Source organism: Salvelinus sp. IW2-2015, linkage group LG17, assembly GCF_002910315.2.
Source record: "Salvelinus sp. IW2-2015 linkage group LG17, ASM291031v2, whole genome shotgun sequence".
NCBI classification, from domain to species: Eukaryota; Metazoa; Chordata; class Actinopteri; order Salmoniformes; family Salmonidae; genus Salvelinus; species Salvelinus sp. IW2-2015.
The window spans coordinates 15,498,581-15,524,136 of NC_036857.1; the positions used below are offsets into that span (position 1 = coordinate 15,498,581).

Sequence of the window (25,556 nt, forward strand, 5' to 3'; positions counted from 1 at the left end):
AGCAAAGTTGGGTAGAGAAACTTACGAGTCGGGAAGGGGGGTATTATTGGGCAGCTGTCGATTTGAACCAATCAGAGGCCACCGGTCCTTTTATTGTTTCCAAAAACAGCAAATGAGAGCGCCGCACACTCTAAGCGTTCCAAAACAATGCCCATTGAAAAGGAACACAAAAGGGTCGCGGTATCCCTAGTAAGTCACAAGTGAAATTCAACTTCTTCCCGGCTCTCTCATTGCAACTCCTCAAAGATGCTTGAGCTTACAAAGTGTCTCTGAAAGGAAGCTTTCATTTCTTAGAATGCCTCCCTCAGAATCTTATCAGCAGGTGAGAGGAAGGCATACCCTACCAATTTCCCATAATATGTAATGAAACGAATTATATAATACTGAAGTAGTGTGTACAAATGCACAATCAGATTAATTTAGTCAATACAATTATGTTGGTAGCACTTTATACAATAGCATGCAATAAAGTGGTTATAACATGGCAATAGTGTGGAAACAAGTTATAGGCCTAGTATGCCTACTCATAGGCTAATGAAAACTCAGATAGCCTAAACCCTTAATTTCAGTGTAATTACGTTCTTCTTTCAGGCTATTACACCACATTTGTTGTGCTATAGTACAGCAACATGCTACAGTAAGGTTGTGTTCTGTCAGATAGGGATGCCAAACCCAGATCACTGAGTTCAAGTCAAGGTTTGACAGGTCTATCAATCAGTTACTTACAAATCAATGAAGGATGTTTCTCAGACACATGCCTACCATTTGACACACTGTAGCCTGACTGTCATCTACAAATGCCATCTCTCTCTCTTACTTGCTTCCCATTCTCTCATTGTTTTCATCTCTCTCCACTCTCCACTCTCCACTCATGTCTGTCTGTCTGTCTGTCTGTCTGTCTGTCTGTCTGTCTGTCTGTCTGTCTGTCTGTCTGTCTGTCTGTCTGTCTGTCTGTCTGTCTGTCTGTCCTGTCCTTTGTCTGTCTGTCTGTCCTGTCTGTCTGTCTGTCTGTCTGTCTGTCTGTCTGTCCTGTCTGCCTGTCTGTCTGTCTGTCTGTCTGTCCTGTCTGTCTGTCTGTCTGTGTCTGTCTGTTGTCTGTCTGTCTGTCTGTCTGCTGTCTGTCTCGTCTGTCTGTCTGTCTGTCTGTCTGTCCTGTCTGTCTGTCTGTCTGTCTGTCTGTCTGTCTGTCTGTCTGTCTGTCTGTCTGTCTGTCTGTCTGTCTGTCTGTCTGTCTGTCTGGTCTGTCTGTCTGTCTGTCTTCTGTCTGTCGTCTGTCTGTCTTCTGTCTGTCTGTCCTGTCTGTCTGTCTGTCTGTCTGTCTGTCTGTCTGTCTGTCTGTCTGTCTGTCTGTCTGTCTGTCTGTCTGTCTGTCTGTCTGTCTGTCTGTCTGTCTGTCTGTCTGTCTGTCTGTCTGTCTGTCTGTCTGTCTGTCTGTCTGTCTGTCTGTCTGTCTGTCTGTCTGCTGTCTGTCTGTCTGTCTGTCCTGTCTGTCTGTTCCTGTGTCTCTGTTAGTCTGGCCCTTCTCCTCTCCTTGTGAATGGTGCTCTGTAACTTTATGGTTCACCATATGTCCTTCTCGTCCTGTGAGTGGAGACTGGCGCCTCCATAGACCCCTTTGACAGATGGCCTGCAGATATTGATGACCACAGGCTGCAGCCCCCCCCCCCCACTCACCTCCTTTCTGACAGCACTTCTGGTTGTCGTAAAGGTATTCTGCAGGCTCAAACTTTGAGAGTTGAGACGTATGGCTGAGACCTGATTATGATTACCTTGAAATTAACTTTTTTCGATTTGGTGTTTTTCACATGGTTTTCATCAATGGTTTTCATCAAAAATAAACTGTATTTTGTAGTGTTTGCATTGGTAGTTGTTTTTTAAAATCTGATGCTGTATGGGCCTATGGATGGGAGCTGTGAGGAGGCATACTGACGGATGGCCAAGTCCTGCTGCACTGCACACACGCATACACACGCACCCCCTGCCCCCTGCACACTAAGAGCCTGATTACAATAACAAAGGCTGCTCACACTTTGGGGCGGAGCCAGCGGGATGATTTCCAGGCCATTGGCTGCTTAATGAGGACTCCTCTGTGTGTGTGTGTGTGTGTGTGCGTGTGTGTGTGTTGTGTGTGTGGTGGTGTGTGTGTGTGTGTGTGTGTGTGTGTGTGTGTGTGGTGTGTGTGTGTGTGTGTTGTCTGCGTGTGTCTGCGTGTGTGTGTGTTTTGTGTGTGAATAGTGAAAAAAAGGCTCTTGCCACAGCTGTCACTCTTCAGTGTAATATCACTCTAGTCTGTCTAAAGTTAGTGTGAAAAGAACGACTGCATCAATATCCCTGGATCATTTCAATATTTATTTGAAGCTCAAATACAAAAAAATACACATTTCAGTATTTTCAAGTAAATTGTTCTGGAATTGTTTGTGCATAGGGATCTATGAAGTGACTCAAAGTTGTAAGACTGAAGTTACAAAGAGGAGTAGCTTAAAAAGGTATGGTGTGGTAAACACAAACTGAACTTCAGATAATCGTTGAATAAAAATGTTCTATTTGTAAAAATGCATCACACTTAAAATACCAAGTATTCTGCCATGCCTTGCCAAATAAGCTCAGCAGATGTCGAAAAGTATAGGTTCACTTGTTTTGTGGAGTGAATATGACAACGTGCCAATAGTACTCTTTTTTTCATTCATCCCTCAACTTCTCAATAGACCCCCCACCACACCCCTCCCAATAAGACAATTTGCCTTCTACTCTAGATGTTCATGCCACCTGCCCTTATACACCCTCCCTCCCACCCAGCTCAGCCCCCCCCCCCCCACATAATTAAGCACACTCACTTTCTGGTCTCCAGACTATTTTTGTTTCGTCACCTTGCCCTCGGCAATACAGCAGCCCCCATTGCCCCTCATTCAAAAAGAAAGCCAGAAAAATATAAAATCTACCTGCAGACTGTGAAGCCCAGCCAATATGATTGTTAGATTAGACATCTTCAAAGATTAATTAGGACCGGCCCACACTCCGAAGTATCCATGGTAATTTTAATTCCACATTCCTGTGCCATGGCGCAGAGCCAAAGGACTGAGTGAATTCCCCCCCCCCCCCTTTCTCAAATCCAACTAGCCAGGCTGAGTTGGCATCTGTATGCAAATAACCTTCATGGTATATAGATAATGTATGGAGGGTGAGGGGATGTAGGACTCCCCCATACTTATGCACTAAGATATAAATTGTGTGACATTATAAGCAGCTGCCGGCCTGCTTTCTATGGCTGTCATCCAGAGAGGCAAAGCCCCTTGCAATTGCCATTTGTAAAATATTGATTATGAAATTGTTACAAATGAAAAAAATACTTAATTAAGTCAATCTGCTTACATTACCACATTGTGAACATCTTTTAAACAGTACTTCAAAACCGGGCATTTCTGTGCCTTTGTTATTAAGCTGTTTCCCCATGCATGTTCCTACATCTGTTTCACACACACATCTAAAATAGACAATGCAATAAAGAAAACAATATTGCAGACAATGTTTTCAGGTAGTATTATAATGGTTGGAAACATTTTGATGTCTAGATCTGCACAAATTGAGAACATTTTTTAATGAATGATTTACTTATTTGTTATACAATAATGTATTAAMATTTCTTCTGATGATGACCAACTTTTCACTCTATTCCCTGAAGGTCACAGGGAAACAGGACACCTCTCCCAGAGAAGAAGTGTCACGATGGGCAGCCACACCGGTCACTATTTGACCCCTGACCTCTCGGAGGTGAGTGGTAACAGAGGTCGCCACCCCGGAGAGGCTTCTCTTTCTCCTCCAGTGGGAGCAGGTGTTGCAAAAGGACTGACCTCTTGAAGAGAATGAAAGGGCTGTTTGATTATTTACTGGAGTTGAATGTGCCACACGTGCCTCTCTCCCTAGGGATGAGGAAGACACTGCCAACATAGACACTGCCAACACTGCAACTCAATTAAACAAACCTAATAATCACATATGGCCTGCTTATCATTTATTATATACTGCATGAACAACAGGCTTAAAAACATATTATTATCTTAGTATATATTGAATGTATACATGTGCATCTGTTTAAATGACAAGGTTTCATGTCAATGCTCTCTGTTACCGCTCACTGACAAACTTCTCTCACCAGGAAAGAGGGGATAGAAGGTGAAATGTGGACCTCTTCAGGGCCTGACTGTTCTCGACGCAGAACAAACAAACATGTGCAAAGCAGTGGGTCTACAGAGCCGACCACCTGGAGGTAAACTCATTAAGAGTCCTATAATAACCTTCTGCCAGCACAGCAAGCCTTGCACCATTCCCCCACCAACAAAATTATAACAACCACTACTATTGCACTGAAAAAAGAAACCTGACACAATAGGAGCATCTTATTAGTAGAGAACTGCCCAGTCTTAACATATGCTCCTAGAAGAGAGAGGGAAAGAGGAAGTAGAGAGAAGAGACTCGGTCCAGGGCATTTAGACAGAAGGACAGGGGGGTATACTGCCCAGGACCCTCAGAAGGAAAGGGGAGACGAAGGGAAAACATTTATTCTTTCCTCTCATCTTTCTTCCCTCTTCCAGATCAGTTTCAATCTCATTTCTCTATGACAAAAAATAGAAGTCTGAAGCTTACAGTTATGAACACTGGTATTGAAATGGTGAATTTACAGTCATCTTTTGTTAACATACTAACAATATTGGTTTTCATTGTTTCTTAGGTTGATGGTGTACAATTGAATAGAATAGGCTATTTCATGCAAAGACATCTCATTATCTGTCATGAAGAGAAAAGTGTGAGTTGAGAGTGGTTTTATTTCAATAAGGCAACATGCCATGGTATCAATAGCAGCTATCAATCGCAGCTAAGGCTGAATTACTTGAAACAAATGTAACATTTTCATTAATACACAATAATTATCCATTGCATCGACACAATAAAATCTACACATTTAAAATATATAGTTTCTGGAATGACTGTCAGTGCTGTGGGTATGGGACATACAGGTAAAGGTAACATAAGTCTGACAAAAGTGGCAGTTCATATCTCACGGGTTGAGCAGCCTTGTCATGTAGGATATTGCACTGTTTTGCTAAAAATTAGATTCAAAGGTTTGGGTGCTGATGCATGTTTGGATATTATTCAAGCCAGTGTAATTATGTTATTAGACCAACTGTGTTTTTCACATTTGCACTGTTACAGCAGGGGCCATGCGTTTTCTCAGTGAGCAAAATCACAAAAATGGCAGTCCAATCCCTGTTCAAAGTGTGACTTGCATCTTAACCCTCTCAACACGTACATAAGGTTTATACAAAAACAGCTTGATCATTTGGAATATAGCATGTGGATTCCGCTTGCATTCAATATGCAAACACACAGAGAGAGCTCAGAGAATGGTGTCCCCTGGTGGACAGTGTAGCCAGTGATTATGAAGAGTCGAAATACGAATGTGTTTCAAGGTAATGCGTTGCACGAGATTTTCTATTCCAAAACATTTTTTGAATATATTGATTCTAAAATAACTTCATTTTCAGTAGGAGACGAGTGGACGCGGACATTGGCATAGTAGAGGACGAGTAGGACACGAATCAGACAAGTGAAAACTATTTCAGGTGAGCTCTGGCTGGCTAGCGAGTTAGCTAGCGTTTCACTTCGTCTGCTTTATTAGTTAGCCAGCAATGTTGGCTGCATGTTAGCGAACAACTCATTCAAGTTTAAAGTTAGCCAGCGAAGGTTGGCGTTTCTCAAACTTTCGTCCAGATATCGAGAGTTGGCACAAATACTCTGCAAGCTAGCTAGCTATCCGTTCAATGTGTTGCACTCTTGCTGACTATGCCGTGTACCATTGTCTCGAGCAACAGGCAAGTTTGCTATTTTTACCAACCCCGCCTTAAACTAGTAGCCACTGCCATAACATGACAAAACCTCGTTAAAAATTACAATGTTTTAGAGGATTTTTAAAATTGTATTTCAACAGTTTGAACCAGCTACTTTTGTAATGGAGTTCGGGACATTTACTCAAACATTTTACGTTATTTACAGTGTTGGGGAAACTATTCTGAAAATATAGTTTACCAAGCTTGCTACCAATGACTTCACACTGGAAGAAGTTAGCCTTTTAAACACAAAATCAGAATTAGGCAGGTCTGATGCTGAAAAAGAAAGAACATTATTGCCTACTTCACCCATCTTTTCTTTTTGCAAAACAAGTACAGTATAGTTAGCTTCACCACTACATGGCAAAATAAACTACTGCAGGCTCACAAAGGTTTGAATTTGTTAAACTACCAMCAAGCTACTGAATATTTATTAAATTACTTGTTGAACTACACGTAGTTCACTACTCCCCAACACGGATTATTGACAACACAAAATACCGGTAATACAAATGAAATCAAATGTTATTGGTCACATACACGTGATTAGCAGATCGTATTGCGGGTGTAGCGAAATGCTTGTGCTTCTAGCTCCGACAGTGCAGTCATATCTAACAAGTAATATCTAACAAATTACACAACATATACCCAATACACACAAATCTAAGTAGGAATGAATTAAGACTATATACATACATGGACGAGCGATGTCAGAGCGGAACGGACTAAGATCATGTAGAATAGTATAGAATACAGTATATACATATGAGATGAGTAATGCCAGATATGTAAACATTATTTATTTGTTTTTAATTTAACCTTTATTTAACTAGGCAAGTCTTAAGAACAAATTCTTATTTACAATGAAGGCCTACTGGGGAACAGTGGGTTAACTGCCTTGTTCAGGGGCAGAATGACAGATTTACCTTGTCAGCTCGGGGATTCAATCCAGCAACCTTTCGGTTACTGGCCCAATGCTCTAACCACTAGGCTACCTGCTAAGATACTGTAGAATAGAATAGAATACAGTATATACATATGAGATGAGTAATGCCATATATGTAAACATTATTAAAGTGACTAGTATTCCATTCCTTATAGTGGCCAGGGATTTCTAGTCTATGTCTATAGGCAGCAGCCTCTAATGTGCTAGTGATGGCTGTTTAACAGTCTGATGGCCTTGATATAGAAGCTGTTTTTCAGTCTCTCGGTCTCTGCTTTGATGCACCTGTACTGACCTTGCCTTCTAGATGATAGCGGGGTGAACAGGCAGTGGCTCAGATGGTTGATGTCCTTGATTATCTTTTTGGCCTTCCTGTGACATCGGGTGCTGTAGGCGTCCTGGAGGGCGGGTAGTTTGCCCCCGGTAATGCGTTGGGCAGACCGCACAACCCTGATTACAACCTATTGTGGGCCATTGTACCAAGCTCATAATATATAATAAGTTATACTCAAGAAAGCCAAGGCATTCATTTAAATTACACTGACAATTGAACAGTAGGACATTTTATACATTATGCCTTTTTAACATTGATCACTCACATACAGCTGCATTATTTTAATGTTTCTCCACTCTAGTGAGAGCCAGGCAGAGTTGAGGCTACACCATGGAGTTCAGCAGGATAGAGTTCTTCCAGGAGCTAGGGGAGAGCTGTGTGCTCCCTACGGCACAGCAGGGAGTGGAACAGGTCTGGCAGCTACTGCTCCTCTGCCTGCTCTGTCGACTCCTCTGTAGGCTGGGTGAGTTCACTTGACCAATAACATTATTTAATGAGCATTAAACAGAGGATGTGCCTAACTTTATAGACAAAGACTGAATCATGTAATGTATACCTTGCCATGACACCATCCACAGTGTGTGGGACACATGTACTGATGACAGATAAAGCATTCAGTATTATCTTACAGATGTCTAGAAAAGCACCCCAATTTGTACAAAGGCCTTTGGTGGTGCCAGCCTGGTACTTAGTGTTTCCTGTCCTCCAGTAGGTCTCTCGTCCTCTGTGAAACACTTGGGCTCAGTGTCAGCGGGTCTATATGCCCTCTACCTGTTCTTTGAGCAGTCCATGGTGTGGGTGTTAATGCTCAGTATGCTCTGCTACACTGTCCTGTTCCTCAACCGCCACTCCAGTAGCCGAGGAATCTTCCTCTCTGCCACTATCCTCATCTATCTACTCATGGGGTAATGAATGAAAATGATAACTCCATCTATTGCTAATGCTGCATCATAGGCAATGTTGCTCCACTTAACTGTTTTCTCCTGGGGGTTTTTTCTCTCCAGAGAGCTGCATATGATTGACACAGTGACCTGGCATAAAATGAGAGGTAAATGTCCTGCACAGATGTGAATGATTGGATGGCAAGGCAGTATGAGACATATGCATGATTTTATAGATTCAGACACGGACATCTTCCTGTTACATTGTATTCGAGACCTTAGTGAAGGAACAACTGTGCATGCTTTGCCTATCATCCCCACTTCCTCAGGTTCTCAGATGGTGGTGGCCATGAAGGCCATTTCTCTGGCCTTTGACCTGGACAGAGGCACTGTGCTCGCTGTGCCCAACCCTCTGGAGTTCACAGGCTACATTCTCTTTGTGGGCACTGTCATCTTTGGACCCTGGATTAGCTACTCAAGCTACAAAGAGGCAATTGAGAGCCGTAAACTAGTAAGCCACAGCTGAAGAGATGTGCTACTGTTTTGCAAATAAATTATGTATTCTCAGTCAACTTGTTAAAAGAAAGCTGAATTGATTCCTGGATAGTATCTGAATTTACATTTGACATATAGGCCTATAACATATTGGTCCAGATTTACTAAGTGTTTGCGCTGGTGCAAAGTTTACACCTCTTTTCACCGCAGTTAGATCCACATACTGTAGCAGCTTTAAGTAAAAATGGCTGCTAAAATCTGTCCTTTTTTAACTTGGCTTCTCTGTCCCCCAGAGTTGGTCCTGGCTCCAGAAGTTTTCAGTCAGCTGGGTGAAATGCCAGGTATGCTTGGTGATATCCAACTGCATCGCCCCATACCTCTTTCCTTACTTCATTCCAATCCACGGGAGCAGAGGACTGCGCACGTGAGTGCATGTTTCACTGAGCAATTCCTTGGTCATTCCAATGCTATTTTGATATGTGAATGTACACCAACTTTATGTTAGTGATTTCCATTTATTTCTGTTTCTCTGCTTCCAAGAGGCACATAAGCAAGGTAAGGGTTATTGTGATGAAGAACATCAAACAAAGTTCTTCAGACAAGCACTGGTAGTAGCAATAGATAACACTTCAAGATGGTGTCAGTGCATAATACTATTCCTGGCATTATTGCTGAATGAAGAAAGGCTATAAACAGTATCTTAGAGCTATCTTGTCTATTTTCCCTGTGTACAGGTGGCTCCATGCGTATGAGAATGCTGTATCCTTCCACTTCAGTAACTACTTTGTGGGCCACCTCAGCGAAAGTACTACTGTGCTGGCAGGAGCAGGTTTCACTGAAGACAAAGACAATATCAAATGGGGAGTTCAATTCATACGATCTATGGTTCAATTAGTGGTACACATTTCATATATTATCAATTTGCCTGTAGGTTAAGTTTATAATTGCAGTATTGTGATAGACACTATGTTACTATGCTATGTACCTATTGTAATATCTGTCTAGATAAGATATGTGAAAATAATGTGTGCGTGCATGCATGTGCATATCCATGAATGCACAAAATGTGTTTTTAGGGATCTGAAAGTGGTTAAGCCTCTGAATGTGGAGTTGCCCAGGTCCATGGTGCTGGTGGTGACCTCCTGGAACATCCCCATGTCTCGCTGGCTCAACATATGTAAGCATCATTACACCTTCAATTTACTATAAACAGATTAGACATAAATGTTAGAACTATGGGCCCTGTTTAACCAACCATATTTACTTTTTTACATATTAAAATGTCAACTGATTACTGTGTCTTTCCCCCATTTTGTTATAGATGTTTTCAAAAGTGCTTTGAAACTTGGCACATTTTCTTCCATCATTGTGACTTACACAGCCAGTGCCCTGCTACATGTGAGTATGAGTCAACCAACTCAGTGATGTCATCTTACGTGATGATTCAGAAAACTTTAATACTGTTTTTTTGCTTTAGTAAGATTTGATCTGATTTTGAAAATGTCACTGCCTTATCCCTCAGGCTGAGGCCAAAGTGAATAGTTGGTTGATCAGCTTCCGATGTTGTAAAACCAATCTGCCATTTTGTTTTCTCCAGGGCCTCAGCTTCCATCTTGGGGCCGTGCTGCTGTCTCTGGGCTTCATCACCTACGTGGAACATGGTGAAGTTACCGCGCCTATCTGCTTTTCACATTCACATGCTCGCTTGTTTTATGTGAGTTTTGTTTCAAAGGTTGTACATCACCTTATTGTCTTGTCATCCTCTGTCAGTTCTGAGGAAGAGGCTGGCAGCCATCTTTAGTGCCTGTATCCTGTCCAAACAGTGTCCCAACAATTGCCATCATCAGCAGAAGAAGGTACATGCTTGTTGCATCCAGGAATGTTTTCCACTCAAGTTTGTATATCATATTTTGAAGGTGCTTTCCATAAGAGAACCTATTGTTAATTGCACATTGAATGGGTCCATGTGGGGTGAGTGAGCTAGCTAGTGCACATTGCGGGGAGGTTTGGGATTCAGAACACATCCCCAGTGTAGTGAATGATCTGTGCCTCTCTCGTAGGAGCTGTGGGTGTATGGCATCAACCTGGCCTTCAGTGCCATGGCCATCTTCCACCTGACATACCTGGGCTCCCTGTTTGACGCTGAAGTAGACAACTTGGCTGCAGAGGAGGTAAGGCCCACCAATGACCTGCTACTCCTGGCTGGGGCCAAGTTAATGGAGAACATAAGAATTAAACAGTGGTCTATATGAACTGCATGAATGTATTACTTATACACATTTAGTCACCATTGTCCTCCTTCTCAGGGTTATGTGGCCAACCACACCATTCAGAAGTGGTCAGAGTTGAACTGGGCCAGCCACTGGCTGGTGTTCGGCAGCTGGCTCTTCTACCGCCTCATTCAGTAATCTCATTGGGCGAAAGTCTGTACTGAACAGAAGACAAAAGCCTGGTCCAAAAAGAACAGAAGACAAAAGCCTGGTCCAAAAAGAACCCTTAGTTCACAGGTGGGCCATCTTACCTAGCAAGGTCTGGTGTGGGTAAAGACTTAGTGGACACGGAGTAGCAAAGTGTAGAGCCAGGACAATTGTCCCACACCATCATGACTGGAAGAATGCTGCATTGTTTACCAGGGTCTTTCTGTATTTGTTTGTTGTGGTGAACACTAACAAACCAGTCACACACAAGTTCATTGCTATGATGCATCACACTGTGGAGATTGAGAACCAGAGGTAGGCTGAAGATTTGTCAGTGGCTTCTGTATAGGCTACTGTTCATCTTCAGGTCTTTTGGAGTTTGATCACACACAATCATTATGAATATTTATGCTTCTGTGTATATCAGTAGCACTATTAGCCTTCTCACACTGCATTGTTCTTAGCCCCAGGCTAAGACTGGTCTAGCTTTTCCTGTGTTCATACAAGCATTTGTTAACCTGGGGCTAAGGTGCAGTGTGCCTTAAGTGAATGTATTATGTTGGACCATTGATGTTATATAATTAGGCACGGGGGGTGTGTGTTTTATGGCCAGTATACCACGGCTAACGGCTGTTCTTAAGCACGACGCAACGTGGAGTGCCTGGATTCAGCCCTTGGCCGTGGTATATTGGCCATATACCACAAACCCTGAGGTGTCTTATTGCTATTATAAACTGGTTACCAATGTAATTAGAGCAGTAAAAATAAATGTTTTGTCATACCCGTGGTATACGGTCTGATATACCACGGCTGTCAGCCAATCAGCATTCAGGGCTTGAACCACCCAGTTTATAATACATGATGTTCTCGATGGAGGTACTTTATTTCTACTTGTGTATCTGTTTTTCTATTAAAGACATTTTATTTCTAGTTCCGTGGCCCTACTTAAAAACTAATCAATGAACGGTTTATTTGGTAATGGGAGGTAAAACACACCCTAGTAGTTACATTATTTATTCAACAAGGTGAAGGATTGTACTGTATTTTGCCGCAAATTATATCATTTAAAATGCCAGATCAAAACAATGGTTAGTACATCAAGTATACTGAACAAAAATATAAATGCAACATGCAACAATTTCCATTTGTTTACTGAGTAACAATTCATATGTGGAAATCAGTTAATTGAAATAAATTCACAAAGCCCTAATCTATGGATTTGACATGACTGGGAATACAGATATGCATCTGTTGGTCGCAGATGCCTTAAAATAAAAAATAGGGGCATGGATCAGAAAACCAGTTAGTATCTGGTGTCACCACCATTTTCCTTATGCAGTGCGACACATCTCCTGTGCATAGAGTTGATCAGGATGTTGATTGTGGCCTTTGGAATGTTGTTGGAGGCGATTTATGGTAGAGAAATTTACATTTATCTGGCAACAGCTCTGGTGGACATTCCTGCAGTCAAGATTGCCAATTGCACTCAACTTGAAACATCTATGGCATTGTGTTGTGTGTGACATTTTAGTGGCCTTTTATTGTCCCCAGCACAAGGTGCACCTGTGTAATGATCATGCTGTTTAATCAGCTTCTTGATATGCCACACCTGTCAACTAGATGGATTATCTTGCCAAAGGAGAAATGCTCACTAACAGGGATGTAAATACATTTGTGTACAACATTTGAGAGAAATAAGCTTTTTGTGCATATGGAACATTTCTGGGATATTTTATTTCAGCTCATGAAACATGGGACCAACATTTTAGATGTTGCGTTTATATTTTTGTTCAGTGGAGTTAATCTTAACCACTAAGAAGAGTATCATTCTTATTACAAGTGTTGTGTACAAAGACAACTTTATATAACTTATTGTCTTAATCCTTAAGAGTCTATGCGTCAATCTAATTGACATAATACAACAATTCCCATAAATCTGTCAGTTTTAAGGTAGAGATATCTGTATGGGCTTTTTTGCATGGGCTGCATCTCAAACCACTGCATCCGCCGATGTTGGCCTTCCGCATCTGCGGTGGAAAGTGGCAGAGCTACAGCACTGTTTGTCAGACCAGTAGACATTGAAAATTGGTCTTCTCACGAAAACGTAGCGTCCGAACGGTTTGGCCGACTAACTAATATGACCACTATATGGAAAGATGAGACTCACAAACACGATGGTGTACTCCGTTTTTCTCTACGACACCCACAAGCCCCATGGGACTGGTCTAAAATCAGTACCGCCGATGTGCCAACGTCTGTCTGTAGCATCCGAACCGTTTGGGCTACAAACTAATATAACCCACAGGAGGTTGGTGGAACCTTCATTGAGGAGAGCGGGCTTGTGGTCATGGCTGGAGCGGAATCAGTGGAATGGTATCAAATGCATCAAACAAATGGTTTCCAGGTGTTTGATGCCATTCCATTTGCTACGTTCCGACGGTTATTATGAGCCGTTCTTCCCCCAGCAGCCTCTACTGATATGACCCCATATTGGAAAGGGGAGACTTACGAACACGGTGGTATTTCTGTTTTGCTCTACAACCCCAACAACAACGACAGGACTCGACTGAAGGTAACCCCGGACCAATTATTTTCAATTATGGAAGTATGGAGCTAGTTTTGTACCAACAAAAAAAGGGGTTAAATATGTGTCCAAAAAAGTAAAATATTTCCTGAGCGTTCTTATACTGTATCTCCTAGAGACACTTATTCCTTAATGTTTTTTGATAAAAAATAATTACTTTTCCATTTATGAATGTGTTATTCAATTAATTTCTATGGGCTATAGTAGTAAAGCCCAAATTCAATATTTTATCAAATAATTTAAAACAATTGTTTTGATACCTAGAGGGGTCCTAAAATTCTAAATCAAATAGCTAAATGATACATGGTATGACAACTTAAAAACAATTTGTTACGTTAGTTTCACAACCCAGCTTGTTTAGAGCCGCCTCATAATCGGTTCAGAGACAACACAAGTTGACACATTCCAGAGTGGACTTGGCTCCCCATCTGTCGGCTTACCTGTGTTTAGTCAATCATTAATCACTGCTATCAGGAAAGCATCGTTCAGACGACAGGACGCCATCTCAACACGGAACTGACAAGACACTCGCCAAGTGTCCGTCCTCTGAGAATAGAAAAACAAAGTCTTGTCCTTTATTACATCAGTCTTTCTATACGAGGTCAGTTAGTTCAAAAGTAATTGTCCCTCCCTAAATTTGAGACCTACTCTAAATTCTGTCCTATTCATAATATGTTTAGGGTTTGTGGTGTTTGTTAGTGGGAACTGTGCTCTCTGAGAGGATGAGGAGAGGAGTTAACTGCAGCTGGTTAGGAGCAGAGATCCCGCTGTCCTGGGAGTTCTTCAGTGGTAAGACCAGCATTTATGCATTCACATGAACTGTATGGGCTATGTTTTTGAGTGGCCAGAGAATTTGCAGTCATTGGATCTGATACATATCAGGTTCTGTGTGATAAACGTCCGTGCTTGAAGACACCAACATTTTCTTTCTATGCCAAAAACGGCACAATGCTTTTTCAATGCTTTGTCTATGTGCAATATTGGTGTTTGCCGTCTTAGATTCTGAGTGATGCTAACTGAGCCATTCTCTGCTACACCAACCCTGCTAATGTGTTGGGGCATTTCCGCCTGAGACTTACCTCACACCAGTGTGTCACCAGTGTTTATGATAATGTTAGCTCTATTGTTGTTTTCTGGGAACTGTATGTGTTGTATATGATTTGTCCCACCACAAGTCCTTGTGTTGTGCGTTGGTACCCAGTGATCAAGGATGAGCTATGGCTGTTTCTCATTCCTGCTGGGTTCGCTGTGATCATGCTGGCCCTGTTCCTAGAAGAGGTGGGCTTCTTCCTGCGTCACGTCCCCTACTCCAGACGCCGGCGCCTCTACCTGTGGATACTGGGCATGTACCCGGTAAAGGGACCTCTCATTTTTGCCACACATTTCAATTGTTTCGTATAGGTATTTGTACATTTTGTCATTGTTGCCTAACTACACTCATTCTCTTTCGGTCAGGTCTTTGGCTTAACCTCAATCATTGCGCTGTACGTTCCTCGCTCCTCCTCACTATGTAGCTTCATAGCTTCTCTGTAAGTATTGAGTACAACCTCTTTCTGACCATCACTTTGTTTTGTGTACTAATTTAAATTGTTCACATCATTCTGGGCTAAAACTTCCATCAGTAAAACTATCTCTCCATATGTCGTTCCTGCTCTGAAGGTACCACTCCATTACTTTGCTAAAGTTTATGGGGCTCATCACAGACTTCTTTGGGGGTAAGGCCCGCATGCTGGAGATCTTAGCTGGAGAGCAGGTGTCTCCGGATCCGTTCCCATGTTGCTGCTGCTGCTGCCTCCCTATGATAGCCATCAACAGGTACTTTATAACTGGGTGTCCTCCTCAGTGTGCGCATCCATATCGTGATAATGATAGATTCATAAGATATGGCCACATCGCAATAATGATAGATAAACAATATTGCTGTAATGGCCCCATATCGCAATATTGATAAATGCACAATATATCACCATAATCTCCCATGTTGCGATAATGATAAATGCACATATATTGCCGTAATCACCCTGCCCACTACCTCTCCCTCCATAGGACCAGCCTGGGATGGATGATGGCTGCTGTGCTGCAACTGTCTGTGGTCAGAACCATCCTGTTCTTTGTCACTCTGGTCCTCTGGACAGATGAGCAGTATGACTATGGAGATGTGAGTGGAATGCATATATCGCAAGACATAATTGCATTGTAACCATTTTCTTTTTAACCATATCCATGCAATTTTTCACAGGTGGATTATGCCAATCCCAATATGTACACGAATGTCATCATAGGCGTGTCTACCTTCTTGTCCTTCTATGGCCACCTGCTGTTTTACAAAGCCACCAAAAAGGCCTTGCCTGGCTATGGGCTGAGGGCCAAATTTGTCTGTATCATTGTAGTGTTGGTGCTGTGTGGCCTTCAGAGTGGAATCCTGGAGACCATGGGGGCCCTGGAGGTGGTGCCCTGCACCGCTCCCTTCTCTGTCCTCATGCGTTCCCAGCGTAAGTGCACTGTGATGGAAGTCCTCCCCCATACATCTCCCTCTCAACATCATCTCCATGTCAATATTGTAACAGTGGAGATACATGTTTATTATTAAAATTATCAATGTGACATTGGTGGTAACCTTTTCTATTTTATTATCTTCCTCTCTCAGTAATTTACCACTACTCTGTGATTGTGGAGATGTTCTGCATATGCCTCTTTGCCCGCCACACTTTCCGTAAAGTGGAGCCTAGTCTAGAGGAGGACTTTGGGCTGGAGGAGAGGCCCCCCAGAGGCATATTGATGGAGAAGGCGGTTCAGACTGAAGACGTGGTGCCACTCAGGGAGAACCCCTGGCCTAGCTGGGGCGGCACCGGAGTCTCCAATCCCGACTGTAGTAGTGACAGCAGTGAGGACAGCCTCTGTAAAGTCGAACACGCCCCTTTGGATTGCTTCCCTTTCCCTCTTCAACCGAGACGTCAAAAGACAGTGAGGCCAGAAAACGTAACTGATGAAAGTGGCACTTTGGAGTTGCCCAAACTGACTGTCACTGCTGACATCAATGTTGTAGAGTCTAGAAATGTTACTGTTGTATGACAATATGGAATGTACTGTCCTGGAATCTCCTGGTGGGAAGACAACATAGGGGTCACCTCCAGAAAATGGAAGAAACACACCTCACCGCTTGAGGTACTACCTTAACCAGTTTGTTCCTTTTTGCGTATATTGACTGAGACTCTGGCTCTATCTATTCCTTAGCTGAATGAAGATGGTAGCTACTGGTGTGATAGGCTGTCATTTTTTCCTACCCAGATTTTTTCCCTACTTTTTATACTCTACATTTTGTTTTGCAATGTTATCTCAAAAAGCCAATAAACTCATTTTTAAAATGCCTGTTGCACAAATATTGCATATTTATTAATCGGTCTCTGTGTCTCTAATGCCGTCTCTCAAAACGTACAAAAAATCTTTGGAGTTTGATATGAATTTGATTACCTTTATGGGTTAATGTAATGTTCAATTCAAAGTAAGCACTAATATAATCTGTTCTCATAACTGCCCCATGGGGTAGATGATATTGGCTCCCTATGAGCTTCTCACACCACATACATAGTAGGCCTCTGGCCTAGCCTTCCCTCTGAAGTGCCTTGATACCAAAGATACACTATATATACAAAAGTATGTGGACACACCTTCAAATTAGTGGATTCGGCTGGTGTATAAAATCGAGCACACAGCCATGCAATTAACATAGACAAACATTGGCAGTAGAATGGCCTTACTGAAAAGCTCAGTAACTTAACTCAATATGGCACCATCATAGGATGCTACTTTTCCAACAAGTCAGTTCCTCAAATTTCTGCCCTGCTAGAGCTGCCCCAGTCAACTGTAAGTGCTGTTATTGTGAAGTGGAAACGTCTAGGAGCGACAACGGCACAGCCGCGAAGTGGTAGGCCACACAAGCTCACAGAACTGGACATTCTAGCTGATTTTGTGCTTCCAACTTTGTGGCAACAGTTTGGGGAAGGCCCTTTCCTGTTTCAGCATGACAATGCCCCCATGCACAAAGTGAGTTCCATGCATAAATTGTTTGTCGAGATTGGTGTGGAAGAACTTGACTGGCCTGCACAGAGCCCTGACCTCAACAGCATCGAACACCTTTGGGATGAATTGGAACGCCAACTGCGAGCCAGGTCTAATCGCCCAACATCAGTGCCCGAGCTCACTAATGCTCTTGTGGCTGAATGGAAGCAAGTCCCCGCAGCAATGTTCCAGCTTCTTAATGGAAAGCCTTCCCAGAAGAGTGGAGGCTGTTATAGCAGCAAAGGGGGGGACCAACTCCATATTAATGCCCATGATTTTGGAATGAGATGTTCGACGTGCAGGTGTCCACATACTTTTGGTATGTAGTATTTTTGGTATGTACCATGTAGTGTACTGTAGGTCTCATATTGTCAAATATAATGTCAAACAAATATGAAGTAGTTTACGCTGGCTACTGTAACTCCCCCAGGCATGTAGTAAGAGCCACGTTTTGAAACAATGTGTCTACTGTGACCTCTTAGTGATACACATTTTTCCAATGGTTTAAATAATAAATAAGAATATACATTTTTTCCCAAAAAATATTATCTGAACATTAGAGTGAGAAAATGCATATTATTCTCTTTCCATACCTTGCTGACCTTGCAAAATAATTACATCCTTACAAAGCTTCGCTTGCAGCAACAGTTTTTTTTCTGCTCCAATAGAAATACCGCTAGAATATGCTCCATCCAATCAACAGCATGAAACAGCTGCTTCCTCGAAAGTCTTTCCCCCAATCGAAGGATTGTTCCATTTTGGCGGTGCGGAAAACATGGCGGAAGATTTGAACGGTAAGGAGGGTGGGAAGTTAATACGTGTATATTTGTTGTGTTTTGAGGTTATTGTGGCTGTTTGAACTGATCAAATGTAACACTTAATTATGTGACCTTTAATACACGCTTGTCATTGAATATTTAGCATTGATAAAGCAATAACAATGACATTGAGTAGACCGCTCTATCTGCGCACTTCGATTGTGTGGTCTTTTAAAAAATAAATTGTAGCGGATAACGTTTTAATTAAAAGCTAAACGAATGCATACGGATATCGAATAACTAGTAACTAAACTAGCCAAAGAAATGATCGCAAGCTGCATGGCACGATAAAGCGTAAATTCGAGGAAAATCGGCCCGGTTTTCAGACAGCCATAGTTACTTGCAAACAACGGAGAACTTCATAACCCGCCAAAACACAGACCTCGTTGAGTAGCTAGTTAGCTAGAACTGTCTGGCAGTGTCTGCAAGCTGTCTTGCAAGCGTTTCACATAACCCGTTAGCCTGCACAATTCCAAATTAGAACAAATAAGAATATGATAAAGCTGAATATATTTAATTGTTGCCTTCTAAACCTAACGTAGTTGGCAGCTATTAGCTAACGTAACTTAGCTAGCTAAACATGGTGGCTACAATTACAACATTGCAGGTTGCAACGTATCCTGCAAGCTGTCTTTGGACGATCTGCAGGCTGTCTGCCGCCGGGAAAGGCTCCACTGTAAAGAACTACAGGTGAACAAGCATAACATCGATGACTATGAGGTTGAGTACCTCTGTGACTACAAGAATTCTAAGGTGAGTGAATTAATTCACAATGGGTCTATGAAGGCTGGGACAAATCCTCCGTAGAGTTATCTCGAGCATTGCAACTGTCAGTTGGTGTGGTTCCTTTAACTTTTGGTTTCATATGGATACTGAGATAAAGAGACAGCAGTCAACAGTTACAGCACGCAATGACTACATCAAGCTTGTAACTCGACAAATTTATGTGGTGCACTTGCAGTTTGTTAAAAGTGGCTCCAAAATGACACTACATTATTTACCATTAATTTATATTAAAGCTGACAGTCTGCACTTTAACCTCATAGTCATTGTACCATTTAAAATCCAAAGTGCTGGAGTACAGAGCCAAAACAACAACAAAAATGTGTCACTGTCCCAATACTTTTGGACCTCACTGTAAAATGTACCACGTTCAATATAATTATTTTGTGGCTTAATACGCAATCCAAGTCATGTGTCCTTTTGTCATCTATCAGGAGCAGGAGTTGTACCTGGTCAAATGGAAGGGCTTCCCTGAGTCGGCCAACACTTGGGAGCCCCGCAAAAATCTCAAGTGCAAGAAGCTGATGACTCAGTTCCATGAGGACATGGAGCGTGAGCTGAGGCGGCAAAAGAGACGGACCACCTGTCCCAAGCGGCTGGACAAGGACGTAGCCTGGATCCTGGTGCAGAAAGCCAAACTCCGCCAGAGGCTCCAGCGCTGGGAGGCCGACCTGAACAAGACGCGCAACCACCCAGGCCGCATCTTTGTCCTGAACGAGGTGGACCTGGACGGCCCGCCCAGGGACTTCACCTACATCAACACCTATAAGGTGGGCGAGGGCATCGTGCTCAATGAGATGGCTGTTGGCTGTGAGTGTAAGGACTGCTTCAGTGATCCGGTCGGAGGCTGCTGCCCCGGGGCCTCCCTCCACCGCCTGGCCTACACTGACAAGGGCCAGGTGCGAGTGCGGGCCGGGGAGCCCATCTACGAGTGTAACACCCGCTGCAGCTGCGGGCCTGACTGCCCCAACCGAGTGGTCCAGAAGGGCATTCCATTCGACCTGTGCATCTTCAAGACTGGGAACGGCCGAGGCTGGGGCGTGCGCGCACTACAGCACATCAAAAAGAACACCTTTGTCATGGAGTACGTTGGAGAGGTAAGTAGTATAAAGTATTAGCCAATACTTTAGGTAAAATGTATTGGCCTATGTCAACTGCATTTACCAGAATGAGCTATTCTGTCATGAAAATGTATAAATTGGATTGGAGTRATGGACAAAGAACATTAGACAAACGTTGTGCTAGTGCTATGTTTCTATTACGGGTGTTTGTGAACAGTTTCTGAAGTGGTGTGTGTGTGTTTGTCAAGATCATCACATCGGACGAGGCGGAGAAGAGAGGACACCTGTACGACCGGCAGGGCGCCACCTACCTGTTTGACCTGGACTACGTGGAGGATGTTTATACAGTGGACGCTGCTCACCATGGCAACATCTCCCACTTTGTCAACCACAGTGTGAGTGGCACATTATCATATATGTTCACCTTTCAAAACCTGAGGCATACCTGCAGAGTAGCCAAAGCACCATGTCGTAYCTTTTTGGTAGTAGTATATTTTGGTATTCTAGATGCAAGTGAAAGCAGTCGCATCATAGACACAGCAGAATGGAAGTGGTTCAACTCATGGRTGTTATAGTATTGCACTCTAATATGCTTCCTCAAATAGAGCATGAAGTGCAGCAAATTTATCTATATTATAATCAGTAGGCTATTCTGAAATAAAGCATTAATTGCTGTAATGTGATTTGACCTTAAAGTATTGACCTTTAAGTTGTCTCTTCTCTGTTTTGCAGTGCAACCCCAACTTGCAAGTATACAACGTGTTTATAGACAACCTGGATGAGAGGCTCCCGAGGATAGCTTTATTTTCAACACGCCCCATCAGGGCAGGAGAAGAGCTCACTTTTGACTACAAGATGCAAAGTAAGTGTGAAGTTTCACTGCCTGACATGTAGGGCTGTGGCGATACTAGTATCAAGATATTCTTTACATTTCAAAAATGAAAACACAAAGCAGACCAATCGCTTTGGTSCTTTAAAAACCTGCTATATGTTAAATATATAGTGTGTTATAACTTAGAAAATAAATACATGTGACTCTGGATGACAACATAATGATGTTTGTTTCCAACATTAAGGCTGTTTTCCTAAAGAAGGTAAATCTGCTTCGTGTTTTGTTTACTTGCCACGGTACTAATGAGTATCGCGATTCTGGTTTCGTCCCGGCTCTACTAGCATGACCCCAACATGACAGTTTACACATTAAAGGTAGATAATACAGCTACTGTTACTAATATCAACTGAAAGCAACAAGTCACTTGATTTTCCAACARTTGATCACCATGTGGGTGATTCTTTCGAGCAGCAAGCCCACAGCACGATAGGTAGTGGATTTATCAACTTCCAATACAGCATCGGCTGGAAGCTATCATGAGCCTCTATTGGTAATCGTGCCGCAATATTGCTGGAGATTTGCATAGAGTTCAGCTTTCTCAATTTTTTTTGCATCGCTCTCTTCGCTTTGCACATTTCACCTGGCTCATTGAAAATGAATAGGCTCTGTCATTTTGTCATCACCTATCACTGCTAGTGGGCATTGCAGGTAACTTGCTAGCTACTTTCACTAACTATAAAGGTGGGAGTGGGCACCAAATGTGTCATATTACCTAAACTCAGTCCTTTCAGGGCTAGGTAGGCGAGTGCAATTGGGAAAACCCAACTTTTTTTTGTACTACAGTAACACATGAATTACATTGAGTTATACAATTTCAATGAACACTGGACATTTCAACATTAAACTTTATTTAGCGTTTCACTCTTGAGTGTGTTTGATGCTTCGATTTTCATATTTGGCTTGTTAAGCAGTTTGACAATTATGTGGTGCAGGTGAGCTAACCATAACGCATATATCTCAGATATGCTGTCTTGGCTGAATTTGACTCTTGACATTGTCATTGCAGTTGATCCAGTCGATGCAGAGAGCACGAGGATGGACTCAAATTTCAGTTTAGCGGGACTCCCAAGCTCTCCCAAAAAGCGGATTCGGGTGGAGTGCCGGTGTGGATCTGACACATGTCGGAAGTATCTCTTCTGATATGGATTGTAAACGGAACATCAAAGCTTGAACAGACACTGTGTAATATTTCGGGGAATTATGTTAATTGTACGGCTTTATTTGTATTTGTCTATTTTTTTTTTTTTTTTTACTTTTAAGCCACATTGGTGCATTGGGTGATATCAAAAGAGATATGATACATTTTTGTATTTTTTTTTTTCATAACTTCATTTTAAATGTCCCCAAATGTATCTAGTATGTTGGTAAACCATTTTAGTAAAACAATGGCCAATATGACCTAAATGAACCAGCTTAAACATACATTTTACACACCTGGATTTTAGAATTTCTTCAGCGCTTACATATCGGTAGTGCACTTGTCAGTCTGTACATTTTGTCAGTGTTTGAGGATTTAAAATCTCGACCTATAAATTCAGTGGAACATAGTCATTGCAAATTCTATGGTGCCCAGTCATTTTCACTAGCAGTTCCTGTCTCAASTTTATTGAGCTTCAAGCCTCGTTGGTGGAAAGAAACATTAAAAGGTGTACTTTTATACTGATATGCTTTCAATGACTGTTGAGAAAATTATTAAGTTGCAATTCTTCCCCACTTGTAGATAGTGCTGTATGTTGTCCTGAAATAATGTTTAGGAATTTTGTGTACCTCCAAACTGTCCCAGTGCTTTTTTTGTTTTTGAATCGGCCTACTTTTTCTTAAATGTGAATGAATCCCCTCTGACACTCCCGTTTTGTTGTCCTACAATTGGTTGTTTGTGAGCTGCAGTATAATTTTACAAGCCACACCATGAAAAAGCTCTCCATGGTTTAACCTATTTGTGAATTAGATGAGAAATGTCCTTTATGTGGAAGTCAATATTATTGTTCATGTAGTAATGTGATGGCCAAACAAAGCTGTTCCTTTTTATTTTATATTTTCCTTAGTCATTTATATTTAACTTTTTTTTAATTCACGTTCATTTTTATCAATGCAAATCTTTTTTAAGGTTTACAGCCAGCAAAAACATTGTAAATAAAAGTTTTAATCTGATTTATTCTTCTGGACAATATTTAGAGTGATGCAGCACTAAAAGTGTAATGTAAATGTAGCTGAATCAAAATGTAAAGTTTACAATTCATTTGAGTACAACCTCAACACCACTAGATGGTGCAGCTGCATTCCTATGACTTCACATCAAATCCCCCAATAATATGGTGCTGCTGTAGCTACAGTGAGTGTACAAAACATTTAAGAAACATTCCTAATATTGAGTCCCCCTCTTGTCCTCAGAACAGCCTCAATTCGTCAGGGTATGGACTCTACAAGGTGTCGAAAGCGTTCCACAGGGATGCTGGCCCATGTTCACTACAATGCTTCCCACAGTTGTGTCAAGTTGGCTGGATGTCCTTTGGGTGGTGGATCATTCAAATTTTATTTGTCACATACACATGGTTAGCAGATGTTAATGCGAGTGTAGCGAAATGCTTGTGCTTCTAGTTCCGACAATGCAGTAATAACCAACAAGTAATCTAACCTGACAATTCCACAACTACCTTATACACACAAGTGTAAAGGGATAAAGAATATGTACATAAAGATATATGAATGAGTGATGGTACAGAACGGCATAGGCAAGATGCAGTAGATGGTATAGAGTACAGTATATACATATACATATGAGATGAGTAATGTAGGGTATGTAAACATAAAGTGGCATAGTTTAAAGTGGCTAGTGATACATGTATTACATAAAGATGGCAAGATGCAGTAGATGATATAGAGTACAGTATATACATATGAGATGAGTAATGTAGGGTATGTAAACATTATATTAAGTGGCATTGTTTAAAGTGGCTAGTGATACATTTTTACATAATTTCCATCAATTCCCATTATTAAAGTGGCTGGAGTTGAGTCAGTATGTTGGCAGCCACCACTAAATGTTAGTGGTGGCTGTTTAACAGTCTGATGGCCTTGAGATAGAAGCTGTTTTTCAGTCTCTCGGTCCCTGCTTTGATGCACCTGTACTGACCTCGCCTTCTGGATGATAGCGGGGTGAACAGGCAGTGGCTCGGGTGGTTGTTGTCCTTGATGATCTTTATGGCCTTCCTGTGACATCGGGTGGTGTAGGTGTCCTGGAGGGCAGTTAGTTTGCCCCCGGTGATGCGTTGTGCAGACCTCMCTACCCTCTGGAGAGCCTTACGGTTGTGGGCGGAGCAGTTGCCGTACCAGGCGGTGATACAGCCCGACAGGATGCTCTCGATTGTGCATCTGTAGAAGTTTGTGAGTGCTTTTGGTGACAAGCCGAATTTCTTCAGCCTCCTGAGGTTGAAGAGGCGCTGCTGCGCCTTCTTCACAACGCTGTCTGTGTGGGTGGACCAATTCAGTTTGTCCGTGATGTGTACACCGAGGAACTTAAAACTTTCCACCTTCTCCACTACTGTCCCATCGATGTGGATAGGGGTACACACGGGAAACTGTTGAGTGTGAACCATAGCAGCGTTACAGTTCTTGACACAAAATGGTGTGCCTGGCACCTACTACCATACCGTGTTCAAAGGTACTTAAATATTTTGTGTTGCCCATTCACCCTCTTAAGTGGCACACACAATCCATGTCTCAATTGGCTCATGGCTTAAATCCTTTAACCTGTATGTTCCCCTTCATCTACAGTGATTGAAGTGGATTTAACAAGTGACATCAATAAAGGATAGCTTTCACCTGGTCAGAATGTAGATATTTAGGTTTTTAAACTCAACATCAAGCAATGGTGTTATCATTATTTTTTTTACATATCTAAAAACCTTTAACATGATTTCTATACTGGCGATACCCAACAACTGAAAATGTATACTTTCCTTTTATAGTTGTCCTGACATTAAGTATTAGCACTAGCTCAAATGGCAAAAATATGACATGTCTCTGGGTCGACAGTAATTTTGTTCTATCAACATTTAGACAGCAATACCTGTATCTTCCATCCCAGTCTTTCAGTAAAGAGTAGTGCTTGTCCCTCTATGTCTCACACACAGCACACTCCTCCCTCTCTGTCCCTCCACTGCCTGTTCTCACCTCCCACTCTATCAGATGAAATCACCAGGCCGCAGCTCCCTCCGCTCTTGGCTCAAGGATATGTATTGGAGCTCTTTTTAGTCAAGGCTGTATAGGCAGTAACTGGCATTAGTGAGCACAGCACAGGGCCTTTTCCCTTCCCCTCTCAACGTCAATACAATGGCACCAATACACACCATTTCTATTGACACGTCAAGGGTCAGGAGGCTGCTCCCTGTTAGCTATCATGGACTA

General features: G+C 42.2%; 3 protein-coding genes across 8 annotated transcripts; all 3 read left to right on the forward strand.

Moving 5' to 3' along the window:
* The first annotated feature begins 5,362 nt into the window (after positions 1-5,362).
* On the forward strand, positions 5,363-11,882 carry porcnl (porcupine O-acyltransferase like). Of its 5 annotated transcripts, none has more exons than XM_070447887.1 (15): positions 5,363-5,465; positions 5,541-5,618; positions 7,133-7,248; positions 7,461-7,622; positions 7,869-8,064; positions 8,164-8,207; positions 8,370-8,551; positions 8,829-8,959; positions 9,270-9,394; positions 9,611-9,712; positions 9,857-9,933; positions 10,133-10,196; positions 10,306-10,391; positions 10,596-10,706; positions 10,842-11,882. In XM_070447887.1, exons 4-15 carry the CDS (start codon positions 7,490-7,492, stop codon positions 10,941-10,943), a joined length of 1,353 nt encoding a protein of 450 aa, XP_070303988.1. In that variant the 5' UTR covers positions 5,363-5,465; positions 5,541-5,618; positions 7,133-7,248; positions 7,461-7,489; the 3' UTR covers positions 10,944-11,882. The 5 variants fall into 5 exon arrangements, with proteins under 5 accessions (XP_070303988.1, XP_070303986.1, XP_070303990.1 ...); XM_070447888.1 differs by having other exon boundaries at positions 5,365-5,465; positions 5,544-5,618; XM_070447885.1 differs by lacking the exon at positions 7,133-7,248.
* Positions 11,883-14,158: 2,276 nt separating this feature from the next.
* On the forward strand, positions 14,159-16,905 carry LOC111976492 (organic solute transporter subunit alpha). The gene is made up of 7 exons (XM_024005344.2): positions 14,159-14,325; positions 14,738-14,889; positions 14,992-15,065; positions 15,196-15,351; positions 15,583-15,694; positions 15,776-16,028; positions 16,184-16,905. The coding sequence occupies exons 1-7, from the start codon at positions 14,259-14,261 to the stop codon at positions 16,606-16,608; spliced, it is 1,239 nt and encodes a 412-aa protein (XP_023861112.1). The 5' UTR covers positions 14,159-14,258; the 3' UTR covers positions 16,609-16,905.
* A 1,404-nt stretch (positions 16,906-18,309) lies between these two features.
* LOC111976965 (histone-lysine N-methyltransferase SUV39H1-like) lies at positions 18,310-23,300 on the forward strand. 2 transcript variants are annotated; one of them, XM_024006169.2, is made up of 7 exons: positions 18,310-18,389; positions 19,021-19,166; positions 19,631-20,293; positions 20,506-20,652; positions 20,990-21,119; positions 21,431-21,463; positions 22,156-22,189. In XM_024006169.2, exons 1-6 carry the CDS (start codon positions 18,371-18,373, stop codon positions 21,433-21,435), a joined length of 1,110 nt encoding a protein of 369 aa, XP_023861937.1. In that variant the 5' UTR covers positions 18,310-18,370; the 3' UTR covers positions 21,436-21,463; positions 22,156-22,189. The 2 variants fall into 2 exon arrangements, with proteins under 2 accessions (XP_023861937.1, XP_023861936.1); XM_024006168.2 differs by lacking the exon at positions 21,431-21,463 and having other exon boundaries at positions 22,156-23,300.
* Positions 23,301-25,556: the final 2,256 nt, after the last annotated feature.

Excerpts from the sequence above, each read along its gene's own strand:
- porcnl (XM_070447887.1), top strand. The coding sequence starts at position 7,490 with ATGGAGTTCAGCAGGATAGAGTTCTTCCAGGAGCTAGGGGAGAGCTGT. Across the intron at positions 8,552-8,828 it reads CAATTGAGAGCCGTAAACTA|AGTTGGTCCTGGCTCCAGAA; the intron begins GTAAGCCACAGC and ends TCTGTCCCCCAG. Across the intron at positions 10,707-10,841 it reads ACAACTTGGCTGCAGAGGAG|GGTTATGTGGCCAACCACAC; the intron begins GTAAGGCCCACC and ends CCTCCTTCTCAG.
- LOC111976492 (XM_024005344.2), top strand. The coding sequence starts at position 14,259 with ATGAGGAGAGGAGTTAACTGCAGCTGGTTAGGAGCAGAGATCCCGCTG. Across the intron at positions 14,326-14,737 it reads GTCCTGGGAGTTCTTCAGTG|TGATCAAGGATGAGCTATGG; the intron begins GTAAGACCAGCA and ends GTTGGTACCCAG. Across the intron at positions 15,695-15,775 it reads AGCAGTATGACTATGGAGAT|GTGGATTATGCCAATCCCAA; the intron begins GTGAGTGGAATG and ends AATTTTTCACAG.
- LOC111976965 (XM_024006168.2), top strand. Across the intron at positions 19,167-19,630 it reads GTGACTACAAGAATTCTAAG|GAGCAGGAGTTGTACCTGGT; the intron begins GTGAGTGAATTA and ends GTCATCTATCAG. Across the intron at positions 20,653-20,989 it reads CCCACTTTGTCAACCACAGT|TGCAACCCCAACTTGCAAGT; the intron begins GTGAGTGGCACA and ends TCTGTTTTGCAG.